The sequence below is a fragment of the Mesitornis unicolor genome, unplaced genomic scaffold (genome assembly GCF_000695765.1).
Source record: "Mesitornis unicolor isolate BGI_N332 unplaced genomic scaffold, ASM69576v1 scaffold43819, whole genome shotgun sequence".
Lineage (NCBI taxonomy): Eukaryota > Metazoa > Chordata > Aves > Mesitornithiformes > Mesitornithidae > Mesitornis > Mesitornis unicolor.
The window spans coordinates 1-13,295 of NW_010207438.1; the positions used below are offsets into that span (position 1 = coordinate 1).

Genomic DNA, 13,295 nt, shown 5'->3' on the forward strand with positions numbered 1-13,295 from the left:
AAGAAGGGGTGCAGGACTGCGTCTTTGGTGCTCTACAGAGTGCTAAACTTCATTTTCCCTTCAGCCGTTCCCCCTCGCTGGGGTGCCACTGTGCAGCTCAGGCAAGGAGAATTCCGAGATGTGAGTCTCGGGGAGAAGACAGCAATACTTCTAAAAGCAGCCAGCTTCTCTGTGCCCCCCTCCCACCCCTACCCCAACACTTACACCTGGCGAGATAACACAGACAGCAGGTTCTCGGAAGGCTTTGCTCACCGGGTATTCACACGGGCTGGTATCCTCCTTCTGAGTGACTAGAAAATAGTAATAAAATCCTTCAGTAGGATTAAACCTCTTGTGCAGTGAGCCCAGGCCTTTTAACCTTTCGCAGGAGCCAGGAGGGACTGAAAATAACCCGTATTTTTATTTCTGAAAGCAAGGGTAGAGGGAGGGGCATAAAGAGCAATGAAGTGTGTGCAGAAGTTCTGCAGCACTCGCCGCTGGTGACACCCGCGGGGTCCTGGCAGTGCTGTGTGTGCAGAGCAGCTAGAGGGCACCAGGCACCGGGGAGCGGGTCCACAGGCCGGCTGCTTTACCTGCCCCGTGGGTAGACAGCTGACGGCAAATGGTGTCTGGCCTGGATTGGGGTAGAGGTGAAAACTCTGCTGGAACTGAGCAGAAGTTGTCTCAAAACGTATTTTAATAAAATACAAACGTGTGTTTTCCATGCTGATTCCCTTTGCAGCTGCCAAAGGCAGATATGTCAGGTCGACCCCCCCAGCCAATGCGCGCATCTGGAGGGCAAGGCTCCTGTCACATACCTTTCCTTTTGTAGGCACCACGGCTGCTCAGCTGCACACTGGTGTCAGTTGCACTTGCGTGTTCATTCTGTGTCAAAATACTCTTTACAGAGTTTAACTTTTTTATTTTTAAAGCAGTCTCTAAAGATTGTCACTGCTTGGGGCTTTTTTGGGGGAGGTGGTGGCTGTTTTGTGTGTTTGTTTTGGGTTGGGTTTTTTTTTGTTGGTTGGTTGTTGTTTGGTTTTTTTTTTAGTTACTTGAGGGTTGGCCAGAGTTGTGCTTCTGAATTTTGGGAAACAGTCACGATCACCCGCTCTGCTTTTCAGCAGTGCCCACAGCTGTCCATTGCCAGCTCAGCTGTGCTTTATGCCTTGGTGATCAAGAACTGCTCTCTGCAAGCTGGGTAGCTCTCAGGTATTCCCTTGTAGGTGTTGCACCTGTCAGAGTAAGGGCAAATGAGGCAAATAGTAAGGGCAAATGGGGGATAGCCATGTTCTGGATCTTGGAAGACTTTTCCCACTGAGTCTTACTATGTCGCAGGACACAAAATATCCATAGTAATGTAATTTCTGTGTACTGACGGTCTTGATTTTGTAGCTTCTATGTCTTTTTTGTATGTACCCATGTCTGTTTATGGAGACTGAAAATTCTGTGGGCCCTAGGGTAGGAAAGAAGAAGTGAAGGAAATAATCAGCATGCTAAGGAAAGGAAGAGCTGCCCCGAGGTTTTTCTGTGCCTCAGAATCCTGTGGAAAATGAGTTACTATGTTTATTTGCTCAGCTACCAATTGAGTTCAAAAAAGACAGTCTTCTTAGACTGGGGTTTAAAAATCTGCAAGGGAGCAAAATCTCATAATCCCAAGAATGATTTCTGTTCTGCACTGAGTCAGGTTGCAGTTGTGCTGGATTTATGTCGTGGAGGTAAAACCACAAGATTTTTGAGTGTGGTGTAAAGAACATAATGTAAAGATCTTGACTGTACTGTTCCCTGAGCACTTTTCTAGAAATTTGCAGCACACGCTGTTTTGTGAAATGTGTGTAGCCTCTAGGGGTGTAACTGTTAAAAGTCCTGCTGGTTAAAAACTGAGGGCGATCCCCTTTGTACGGAGATGGGATTAAGGCATTGCTGTCTCTTGGGTAATTCTTGGCTCAGTTCATTACCAAGCTGTGGTGAAAAGTCATCTTTATAGAGATATCCTCTTTTTTCCTTGGGCTAGCTCAGATTAATGAGAATAACCTGTGGGAGCACTCCTTCCTGTTAGGTGTCCCAGACATGTTTGTATTTTCCCAGAGTAGTGGCAGGTTTGGTTTTGGGTCACTGGGGTTGTGAATGAGTCTTGTAGAGGAAGTGGAGCAAGCCCAGTTTTGATAAACAAGGAGAGTATTTTGCTCTAATGTGCAGGTTCAGAAGGACCCAGACATTATTAAGCAGATTCTATAGTTCAGATGAAAATAAAAACATTGTAAATACAGTTGTATATTAGTAGGATGAAGCTGCTGAGAGAATGGTGAAACTGGAAATCACCAAAATTGGGTTTGTTTGACTCGATCACCGTTAACTTCCAGTAGTTGGATACACTGTAAATTTGCGTCAGGTCTTCTCTGCTGAATCCAGGGTTGAAGGTTGTTCAAAAGTGCTTTACATATAGTTGCATGTCTTATTGTGTGGGTTTGGTTTTTTTTTTTCTTCTACAGGTTCTGAATGAGAAAAAGCTCCAAGAAGTTGACAGTTTATGGAAAGAATTTGAAACTCCTGAAAAAGCAAACAAAATGTAAGTAGCTTTATGTGGGGTGGTAGCCTGCCTTCTGGAAGAACTTGTGCGCATCTGAGCTTCAGAAAGAAGCATTGATTTTTATTTTTCAGTGTTGTAAAACCTAAAAGCTGTGAACAATAGTGTAAAGTTAGCCATTCAGAAAACTGAAATTGCAATATCAAAGTGAAAGAAGGAACTCTTTTTTTATCCCTTGCAGTGTAATTAAGCTGCAGAAATCGTTACCATGTGCACTGAAGCAAAAAGTTAAACAATATTTTGGGGATATCTGGGTGCTCTGACAAGAACACCCAAGCCTGTAATGCTGGAACTGGCTGAAATGTGAGAGAGGGTTTTTTTGCTCACGGGAAATACTTAAAAAAAATTAAAAAAATAAAAAAAACCCTAGCTGAAACTGATGGCACGTGAATCACTGTCGGTTGATAGTTAATGTTGTTGCCCATGCCATCAGTGAGTGTTAGCACCCCTGTGTAGCTGCACAGGGAATGCAGTGTCCACTGACCAAGCTGTCCTTTCTAGCAAATTGTCCTAAAGCTGGGGACAATGGTGGATTGCTTCCAAGTCTGTCTGGGATGTTTTTATAGGCAATTTCTAATCAGCTCTGGTTATAAAGGATACCTCTGCACAAGGTATGCCTTGTGGTTTGGATTTATCCTGCTCTCTAACAGTATTTAGAGGATAGCATGGAATATCCCACATCTGCCTGTTTGTAGTGTTATTAGTCTTGTCTTGGAAACATCTTGGCCACTTGCTGGACAGGTTGTGGCTCCTAATGGATCTTTACTCTGATCAAAGTAATTCTTCCCTCTCCCGCCTTTTTAGAAAGGCTTCAGTGTAAGCCTGGAGCTTCTGTTGAGCTGTGTGAATGCTTAACTCAAGCATTCAGCTTTATCTGTGACCTTGCTTCCTTTGCAGATACTTGACTCACAAAGAGCAGTGGTTAATCAGAGCTGGATTAGTCAAATGTCTGTCCCTGACAAGGAATTTACTGGATTGAGATAGCTTCTTAACTGTAACTCTAGATATCAACACCTCAGACTATGTGAGGGGGAGAAGAAAGTTGGGCCCAAGGATTTGACACAGTGTGGTTAAACACCGTCCATGCTATTTTTGGCCCTGATTAGCAATTAGGGCATGGAAGAATTTTCTGTTGTTTGTTTTAAGCTCAACTCAGAACTTGTATTCTAACATCTAAGTACAAGGGAGAAATTAAGGATTCACGAGTGACAAATCAGTTCCGTTTTAAAGTCTTTGAAGATGTATTTGGTTGAAAAGCGTGTTAAATCTGGGCTGTGCAGGCTACGCATTCCATAGAGGTTCCCTTTTGAAGATGAGTGGGAAGGTGCTATCATCAAATCAATCCGCAATGACACCTAGTTCATCAGGGTGCAGTGTTGAAATTTAGATGGATGATGTCTGTCTTTAAATGTGAATTACAAAATAAAAAGGGGGCTTAGATTTTCTGACTAGGTTAGTTCTAGAAATACTAAATCAAAATTCAGGTTTTTTAAAAAATAAAGTCTGTGGGACCCAGCTGAAAAGTCACATCAGGCTCAAACTTAATCAGCACGTTTAGTGCTCTTCTTTCATTTTTGAAGATCTGGATACTGTTCTCTGCTCTCTTGCAGTCCTAGGGAGAAGAGGGAAACTATAATAGCAGAGGTAGAAATAAAGTAAAATGGTTCTAGCATCTGGTTTCTATTTGTTTACATACTTAATTTTTTCTTCTGTAGAGTGAAGCTGAAGCACTTTGAAAAATTTCAGGATACAACAGAAGCACTTGCTGGTAAGTGAGTTAGCACCATTCTCACCAAAAAAATAAAATACCTGGCATGCACTAGTCCACTCATTGCTTACCTCTGTCCCTGCTCTGTTTCTTTGCTTAGTCTTTAAATTACAGATTTTTCAAAGTCGACTAGTTTTCTTTTATGAGCTCATCTACCCTGTCTATAGTGCACTAGAGATGTAATGGAGCCTAGTTTTTTCCTGCCATGCTTATTTCCCAAGCAGCTCACTAATGAGCACTGTCTGATATATGTAGCCTGTTGTCAATGATGGATTCTTGTTGAAGCTGAATATAACTGATTTGAGTCAACATTTCGTCACTACCACTGAGACAACAGGCAAATGTCACAGTACATGTATTATTACAATTGCCTTTGTTTTATGGATGCATATTGTGCCTGTTGTTTTTCAGCCTGAAAACCACCTGTGTTCCACTTAAAAGAAATTCAGGAGTTTAAACAAAATGGGAAGCCTCATTTGCAATAGTTTTTACTAATTCGACACGTGGTCAGCTTGGTGCTGACGGCTAGTTTGAACAGAAGTGCTAACAATTCTAGCTAATCCTTCAGAAATGGTGTGACTGTTACTGCTGGGTGTGCTGTATGACATCAGTAGGTGGATGTTCCACGCTTACGACTGAGGAACAGATGTTCATATTTTGATGTGGTAGGAATAGCTTATAATGGAAGCTGAGGAAACAATGTAAGAATAGAGACAATACCATCATACGTGTTGTGCAAGTGAAACTGCTTGAAGCTGCTGTATGTTTTCCTTCCTGGCGTATTTTTTGGGTTATGTTGGTTTTGCATAGGTTTGGATTCAGATAATGTATAGTTAGGCTGATTTAAAAACAAGCAAACAACAAAACCAACAAAAACCCCAGAAAAACCAAACACTCAAACAAAAAGCCTCACAGAACAAAAAAACCAAAAAGTGAAAAAGAGCTACTTTGCTTCAGGTTTATTTATCTGTGAAATGGGGGAGATTATTCAAACTACCTAAGTCACATTTATTTTGTCAGGAAAATGGTGTATGTGACTGTTTTGAGGGGGTTCGGAGCTATTGGCCAGCTTGAAAGGTGGAATCTTACCTCCATTGCAGAAAGTTTGAGAGGAAACTCAGCATAGCACTTGGATTTTACCCTTGCATTTCATTAAGGTTCTTGAAATAAAAAATAGCTGGTTTCTGCTCTATTTACTGGCATGAAGGTGTTGCATCAATCACAGAAGTTCAGTGGAGCACAAAACAAAGAGTTGTGTAAGTGCCTGCTTAAAATACATCGTGTGGGATTGTAAAGCTTTAACAGATCTGTTAATACTTGAGAATGAAGAATGTCCTTTTAAAATTCTGGATGCTCCATGCGAAAGAGTCCATGTCTGGCTACCCAGTCAGTGTTTGACATCATTCTTTGTTGGGCTTCAGCTAATACATTATCAGCTGAGGATGCAAATAAGACATCACTCAGTTTAGGGTATTGTGGTTGCTGACTAAGGGAGCTGCAAAATGTTTGGTTAATTAAATGATACACAAAATGTTCCCATATAACCTTGTATGTTTAACATTTCCGAATACATCTAAAGCATATGGCATACTGTTTGTAGAGATCTTTAAACAAAATTGACAGAAATAGAACTGAAACCACATGGAGAAAGAAAGGCAAGTGGGAGAAGGGTTTTTGATTTAGGCCTTCAAAGGAGCAAGTATATAATTTTCTTCTATTTTTGTTGTAGCCACTGCATGGCAAAGTAGTATTGCAGCTCAGACTAGTGCTACTGGGGGCAGCTGAAATAAAAATAGCAAGTTAGGAGTACTATTTTTACAGGTTTTAGGAGGGGAAGGAAACTGCATCATTTGTCTTTTTGTTCTACACAGCATCCACAGCTCTTGTAGAAGGCAAACTCAGCAAGAACTTGAAGAAAATTCTCAAGAAGATAGTGGCAAAAGATGCCCATGAACAATTGGCTGTAGCAGATGCCAAACTTGGAGGTGTCATAAAGGTGATAACCAATTTTGCCATTCTTCCTTTTGTCTCATGTTATTGAAAGGTCATAGTCAGGTTCTAGAGATTTTACAATTAGCAGTGATTGAATATGGTGTCAATGCTGTGTTTGCAATGTGGAAGGTACCTGATTGTTATGATCTAGTGTGTCTGCATATATGTACTGAGAAGATGTCATCTTCAGAACACAAGTGAATGATCAGGTCAGAATGCACTGAGGGGTTAAGGTTTGCTTGATTTCACTCTTTAAATATTGGTTAGAAACCAGCAGATTAAAAAATTAATTTTCTTAATGATCCCATTCAAAAAAAAAAAAGGGAGGGAGGAATGAAACCAAAAACCAGCCAGCCAGACACAGTTATTCCTCACTAATGCATGCAGCAATAGTGGGGTGATGACTTACTGTCTTGTTGGGAGGTCACATCATTCTACCCTCAGTCTGCAAGCAGTTGTGCAGGTCCTTCAGTTCTTTACTGCCAGAGGAAGGAAGAAGTACAGCAGAGGAGAACTGCTTTCTCCAGTGCTTCCTAGGTGTCAAATACCAGGTTCCCATGTGTCTGATTTCTGCCTGTTCCAGTGATTTTTATTCTGATCGCCTCATTCTGTCTTAGGAGACCGGTGTAGGCTGCAAAATGAGGAGGATTTTGTGTTAAAGTGAATAATACCAAGGACTCTAAATTCAGGGTTTTTTCTGAAAAAGACCTGAATCCCCCGTCTCTCTACCTCTGATTTTTCTCTGTGGCCAAGCTGTTTCTAGTAAACTGCAAAATCTTGAATCTTTAGTTCCAGTGTCTACATAGCAGATAGAGCATTAAATAGAAATCTCCTCTTCAAACTGGAATTGTTGCTGTGTGGGAAAGTGGGGTGTTACTACCTTGAGCATCAGAGATGACTGAAACTGTTGTGTGATCACAGGGTTGCAGTGGGAAAACCAGGTATGATGAGATAAGGCTACTGGAAGAAGGGCTTTAGAGGAATATCATTGTCATGCCTGACTTGGACCATTGATTTCCATCCTGCAGGACAAGCTGAATTTGAGTTGTATACACAGCCCAATGGTTACAGAGCTGATGAGAGGAATTCGCTCACAGGTTGAAGGGCTTATTACAGGCCTCCCTTCTCGAGAATTGTCAGCTATGTGTCTGGGTCTGGCACACAGGTGAGTTCCTGGAACAGCTCTGTTTCATCCCAGGTGTGCCCCACTCCTGTGGTGGTGAGGTTGCTGTGTTGCTTGAAGTGTCTTTGAGTATGTGATGTGGTCTCATGCTGATTTTGTAAGTCAAGACACATTTGTATCTGAAATTTTTTTTATAAAAGAAGTGCTTTCCCCTTTAGCGAAAGGCTTCATTTTCACTTGAAGTTGATAGCTTTCCTGTGCATGTTATGTACTTTAGGTTTTGGTTTGAAATGTCTCTGTAGCAGTCAAATGGGACATTTAGAACTCCATTGCCATTGAAAGTCATGGTAAAGACCATGATTTGTTGATTTATGCCATAATAAATACACACATAATATGCAATGTAAATATTAAAGGCAGAGTTCTTTCCCCTCCCTGTTCCCCCCCCAATGCTATTGCTGCCTTTTAGGTTTAGTGGAGCAGTAGTTAAATACAAAGTTGTTGCATCAGCATGGGGTCAAGCATTCATTCAGTCAGTAACTTTTAATCTGTATTCTGACATGAGCTTGTCCTGTGGCTATTGGTAAGCTAGAGAACTGCTTTGCTGTTGTTAATTCCTTAAAAATAGATGCATGTTTGCTGTTATGCTGTATAGAAAAAAGGGCATTAATATTGAAAAAGAACTTTGAAGATGCAAGTCCTCACTGATATCAAGTGTCTTTTACTGTAGCATACTGAGAAATTTTAAATGTGCATTAAAGCCAGATGTTAATGTACTTTCTCAGACAGTGAGAATCTGTTCCAGGAAGTTTCTTCTATTGCTTCACATTAGTGCTGCTGATATTGCTGCTGGGTAGGTACTGTTTTGTGGATTGCTTCCAGCTGCTGCAGAACTGGAAGTGCTGTTGACAAATACGTTTTGTGGGGAACCATGCAGAAAGAAGCCAACAGCCAATTTCCTGCTGTGGCACTCGAGTCCAGTCTGCTGCACGTGGTAGATAGTGTTAACTTTCCCTTCACCCAGGTCACGGGGTATGTGCATGTACGTGTGCTGGAGCTGTCGTAAAACTTGTCAGTGTGGCTTCTGGCCCCAGCTGAGGGTAATCAGTGGTATAAAACAGCATGAATGAGTGTATGGACAGCATAATTGTGTAATAGGAGCAGGTGGGACATGCTCTGCAGTGGGATGTCAGGATGTTGATGAAACTGTTTTTCTGTCTCCTCAGCCTTTCCAGATACAAGTTGAAATTCAGCCCAGACAAAGTAGATACCATGATTATCCAGGCCATTTGTAAGTATATTTAGTGTTTAAATTGTTAGATTTAGCTCGAGATAGCTGACTTCTTTACTTTTTTCTGTAACCAATGTATTGCTGTCAGTTTCCTCCTTGCATGTTTCAGTAAACTGGGTATTGGTGTTCAGCTAGGCATAAGGTGTGTTTTCTTAATGGAGTTTTCCACAAGCAGGAACATTTTTACGGTGACACAGTAAACTGGTGTCCACTTTTCCTTAGCACAGAGATGAGCTAAAATACAGGCAGTCCTCTGAGGACTTTACTTCCCAACACTTTGAGTAGTGTTGGCAGAATGAGTCCCACAAGGCAGGATTTTTTGAACCTTCATTTTGGTGCTATATTGCATAGAGGGCAATGTAGAAATAGACTCTTACGTTAGATATGTAAAACACACTGTAGTGTGTCGTGCTGCCTTCCATCTCCTTGTTTTCTTAATGGAAAACAGACTGAAATTGTTAACACAGCTAGGAAAGCCCATTCCTCACTTTCCCTTGAAGACATCCATATCATAATCAGCATGCTTGCTGTGAAGCAGTGCTGAGAAATCCTGTTTGCAATATTAATTCCCAGACTGTTGTCAATGATGAAACATAGTTAAGCTGAATTTAATGATTTAATTCAGTTCCTTCGTCACTACCACTGAGACAACAGATGGGAATGTTGGTATTGCGTTAGAGGGAAATATTTTAGCCTCAGGGCTCTGTAGCAATATATGCTGTGGGTGTTAGACTTTCATGTTGTAAATCCAGTTATTGGTCATATCTGTTAAATGGTGAGCTGTTGGGTTTGTGTTGAGTATATTTATATTATAAAGGCAAGTAAAGGACTTAATACAATCTTTTAAATCAAGTAATTGAATACAAGATCAGTGTCTCACCAATAAAGCATTTTTTCCTTAAAGTTGGCTAAGTTTTGCATCAATCTTGTGTGTAGCGCTTTGGCTGACTGAGAGGAAGAATAAGTGGGTGCTGTTCCCCTTCCAGGAGAATGTGCTTTTCAGCTATTAAGAGTCCGTCAAAGACAATCCTAGTGATGAAACTTTCAGGCCACACTTACGGGGATTCTCATACTTCTAGAATATTGTTACTGGGATTGTGCAGCTCTCTGAAGAATAAAGACTTCTAACGTACTGCAGCTTATATTTCATTCTAGTCTTTATGGGCTAAAATACTTCAGTTTATCTCCTTTTATACTATTTAAATTTGTTGATTTGAGAGTTTTCCATTTTTATATTACCTTTTAAGGAAAAAAGTATTCTTCTTTCTCTTAGCACTTCTTGATGACTTGGACAAAGAACTGAATAACTACATCATGCGCTGTAGGGAATGGTATGGTTGGCACTTCCCTGAACTGGGCAAAATCATCACAGATAACCTGACATATTGTAAATGTGTGCGGAAAGTTGGTGAGTAATAAGGAGGCATGAGCCTGGAGAATGTTGCATGTTAGTATGCGGTGCATTAACGGCACTAATTTGTAGACCAGCTACTCACTCATGCAGCTAGCCATGACCCTGTATACAATCCTGCCTTCTGCAGCAGTGTAAAGAGGGTGTATGCTTGCATCTGTATGTTGTTGCATTCACCGTTTTGAAGCTGAAGAATAAGCTGATACCATATTACCAGTCAGTTCTTTGTGGACCACCAGTGTATCTTCTTAGAATTGCAATTAGTCAGCAGAGCAGTTTGGAAGTTAGATGCAAAAAAAACTGACACAAAGAGGATTCTTGCCTGTTTGTGGGTATTCTTGGAGACTACAATTGCTATACTAATTTATAAGAGCAGAAGGAATAACCACTAATATTTTAGGCACTTGTTCCGCCTCTTAGGCCTGTGCTTTGGATTGCTGATATGTTGTTGTGTTTTTTTTTAAATAATGAAGTTTGCAATCCAGAGAGACACTTGTGGTTTTAAGGGAGCTTTTTTCCCCAACTGCTGGAATAATTACATAGGTTTGGTTAGTGGTAAATGACTGCTGGCTTCCTGAAATTCTTCCTTTGTAATCTTGCAACTGAAAATTTTGCAGCAAGCAGCTACTGAAAAGTTAAAGTACGCAGTGTTACAGAATAAGGGCTTTTTTTCTAGTTTCAAACTTAGTATTTCCAACCATTCTTAGCTAGTATAAACAAAGTCAGAAAGTTTACATACATTTGGGGAGTTTGGAATAGGATGACAACAGTCTTGACTTGCTGGTTTTGGCCTTTTAGCTTCATCTGTTTCTGTGCTTTTTTACTGGTTCATCTTGCCCCCAGCATAAACATGCTTTCATATGTCCCCCACAGGAGACAGAAGCAATTTTGCTGCCTCTGATGTTTCTGACATCCTACCAGAGGAGATTGAAGAGGATGTGAAGGCTGCTGCTGAGATTTCCATGGGGACAGAAGTATCAGAAGAAGATATAAACAACATAATCCATCTCTGTGATCAGGTATCTACATATGGATGAAGAGCAGTGGGAACTCTGCTTTAATTAGCCATATCACAGCCTCTTCTACCAAGGAGAGGTTTTCCCAGGGTGTTGCTAACACAATTGTGATGGCAATGATGATTCCTATATTGTTCCTTTCCTGATGTACAGACATGAGAGCGCACAGTCACTACCTCATCTGAGCCATCTCAGATTGTTGTTGTCTGCACAAAGCCTTTCAAAAGTGGCAGTCTTACTTTTGCTTGGAATTTTGGCATCATTGTGCTTTTAAGTCCTTGAGCTGATGCTACTGTATAGCCCTTTTTTGATCTGACACTTTTGAAGCTAGGTGATAAACCCTGGGTTAAAAGAGGAGCATTGAGGCCCCAGAAGAGTTAGGAGTCCTATCTGGCTTGTATCTTGAGAGTATGTGAACTCACTCTGACTTTAGTGGTGCCAGTTGGATCCCTTTGTGACTTTACCAGGGAGTGGCAGGGTTAGGAGTAGTGAGTTCCTGTTCTTGGTCTAGACTGGGCTGCTTTATGTGCATTCTCATTGTGTGTGTTTGTATGGAACAAGCAAAGAGCATTTATTCCATTTCAAGAGAATGGTGGCAAAGATTTATGTGAAAAGTGAATGTTCCAGGGTTTTGTCCTAAAGAAAATGTCCTTACTAAGTATTTTTGTTCTGCTTCGCTGTGTTTGGCATGTTGTCAGCTCCTTTATCAGGAGTTTTGCTGAGAAAATAAGTTGCATAAGGGAATGAGCAATACAAATATACTTTGTGGATGGAGCCCTGCACTGGGAATATGCCCTGTATAAAGCTTTCTTTAACTTTGACTTACAGTTTTCTGTGCCTTTTGTGTTTTTGTTAGTCTCCTTCATTGGAATTCTCAGTACTTCCTCATTTCAGTGTAATTAGCTCTTAATATTTGTTGGTTAATTAATACTGATCCCTTGATCAAACTCTGTCTGTGGCAGGTGATTGAAATCTCTGAGTATCGGACACAGCTGTATGACTACCTGAAGAACAGAATGATGGCCATTGCCCCTAATCTCACTGTCATGGTGGGTGAACTAGTTGGAGCAAGGCTCATTGCTCATGCAGGTGGGTTACACTGATCAGTGTAAATAAAGCTTAGATGACCTCATCAGAGGTTTTTTCTGAAGAGCTGCTTAGCTGAAAGCATTTTGCAAGGTGCTGATGACCATCTTGTGGAGAAGGTGGCTCTTGAGGAATCTTAGAATACCAGCATGAGCTTGGTAGTAGTCTGTGATGACAGAGTTCTCAGTTGGCCTGAATTCTTTTTTGAAATATGAGGGCAACTTAAGTCACTACCTCTTCTGAGACACTTACTGAGCCTCCTGCTGATACTCCAGTCACTTCTGAGGTAAAATGCTAACAAATCAGCGTTAGGCTTTTGCAGTCAGACTGGCTCAAGGTAGCAGCCTTATTTTGATTTTCTATGCTGCAGTTCTGTGATGACATGTTCTTGCTGCCAGACTTTCAGGAGTAGGCATTACGTCTCATTGAGTCAGCCTTCTTTTCTGTTGCTGAAATCAAACCAAGACAGAGTTAGTTCAAGCATGGAAGGCTGAAATGGCTTACCTGTCCTTCAGGAAATGAACACAAAACAGCTCTCATAGAAATAATAGCTCTGAGCTTCTTACTTTTGAACTGTGTAGGAATCTAGCCTCCCACTTTTCTCGCTGCTCCTCTGACAAATTTCTGTTGCTGTGTCACTTCCTTCTAGGTTCCCTCTTGAATCTGGCAAAACATCCAGCTTCAACAGTTCAGTTACTGGGTGCTGAGAAAGCACTCTTCAGAGCACTGAAGACTAAACGGGACACACCTAAATTTGGCCTTATCTATCACGCTTCCCTAGTGGGGCAGAGCAATACCAAAAACAAAGGAAAGGTGAGTTGCAGAATTTTTTACCAGCTTGGCTTTTTCCAGAGCACGAATATCTGTTGATGAGATGGCTTGAGCTTCCCAGTGAGGCTGTATTCATGGCTTCATTGTATTGCTTCATGGTTATGTGGAAAATGCCACTGTCCCACGGATCTTTGGATGTCATTCATTCCTGTTTGAAAAAGCAATGAGATTGTCCATTTGACACATCCGAGTGATAACAGATGCATTCCTG

General features: G+C 41.1%; 1 protein-coding gene across 1 annotated transcript in view; it reads left to right on the plus strand.

The window, feature by feature from the left end:
* Positions 1 to 2,469: 2,469 nt before the first annotated feature.
* NOP58 (NOP58 ribonucleoprotein) overlaps positions 2,470 to 13,295 on the plus strand; it is a 21,582-nt gene continuing 10,756 nt past the window's right edge. Inside the window, exons 1-9 of the mRNA XM_010192114.1 lie at positions 2,470 to 2,548; positions 4,282 to 4,334; positions 6,206 to 6,330; positions 7,355 to 7,491; positions 8,676 to 8,740; positions 10,014 to 10,148; positions 11,025 to 11,170; positions 12,130 to 12,256; positions 12,903 to 13,066. Of these exons, the coding sequence (XP_010190416.1) occupies positions 7,388 to 7,491; positions 8,676 to 8,740; positions 10,014 to 10,148; positions 11,025 to 11,170; positions 12,130 to 12,256; positions 12,903 to 13,066 (741 nt within the window). The 5' untranslated portion in view covers positions 2,470 to 2,548; positions 4,282 to 4,334; positions 6,206 to 6,330; positions 7,355 to 7,387. The remainder of the gene's footprint in view (positions 2,549 to 4,281; positions 4,335 to 6,205; positions 6,331 to 7,354; positions 7,492 to 8,675; positions 8,741 to 10,013; positions 10,149 to 11,024; positions 11,171 to 12,129; positions 12,257 to 12,902; positions 13,067 to 13,295) is intronic.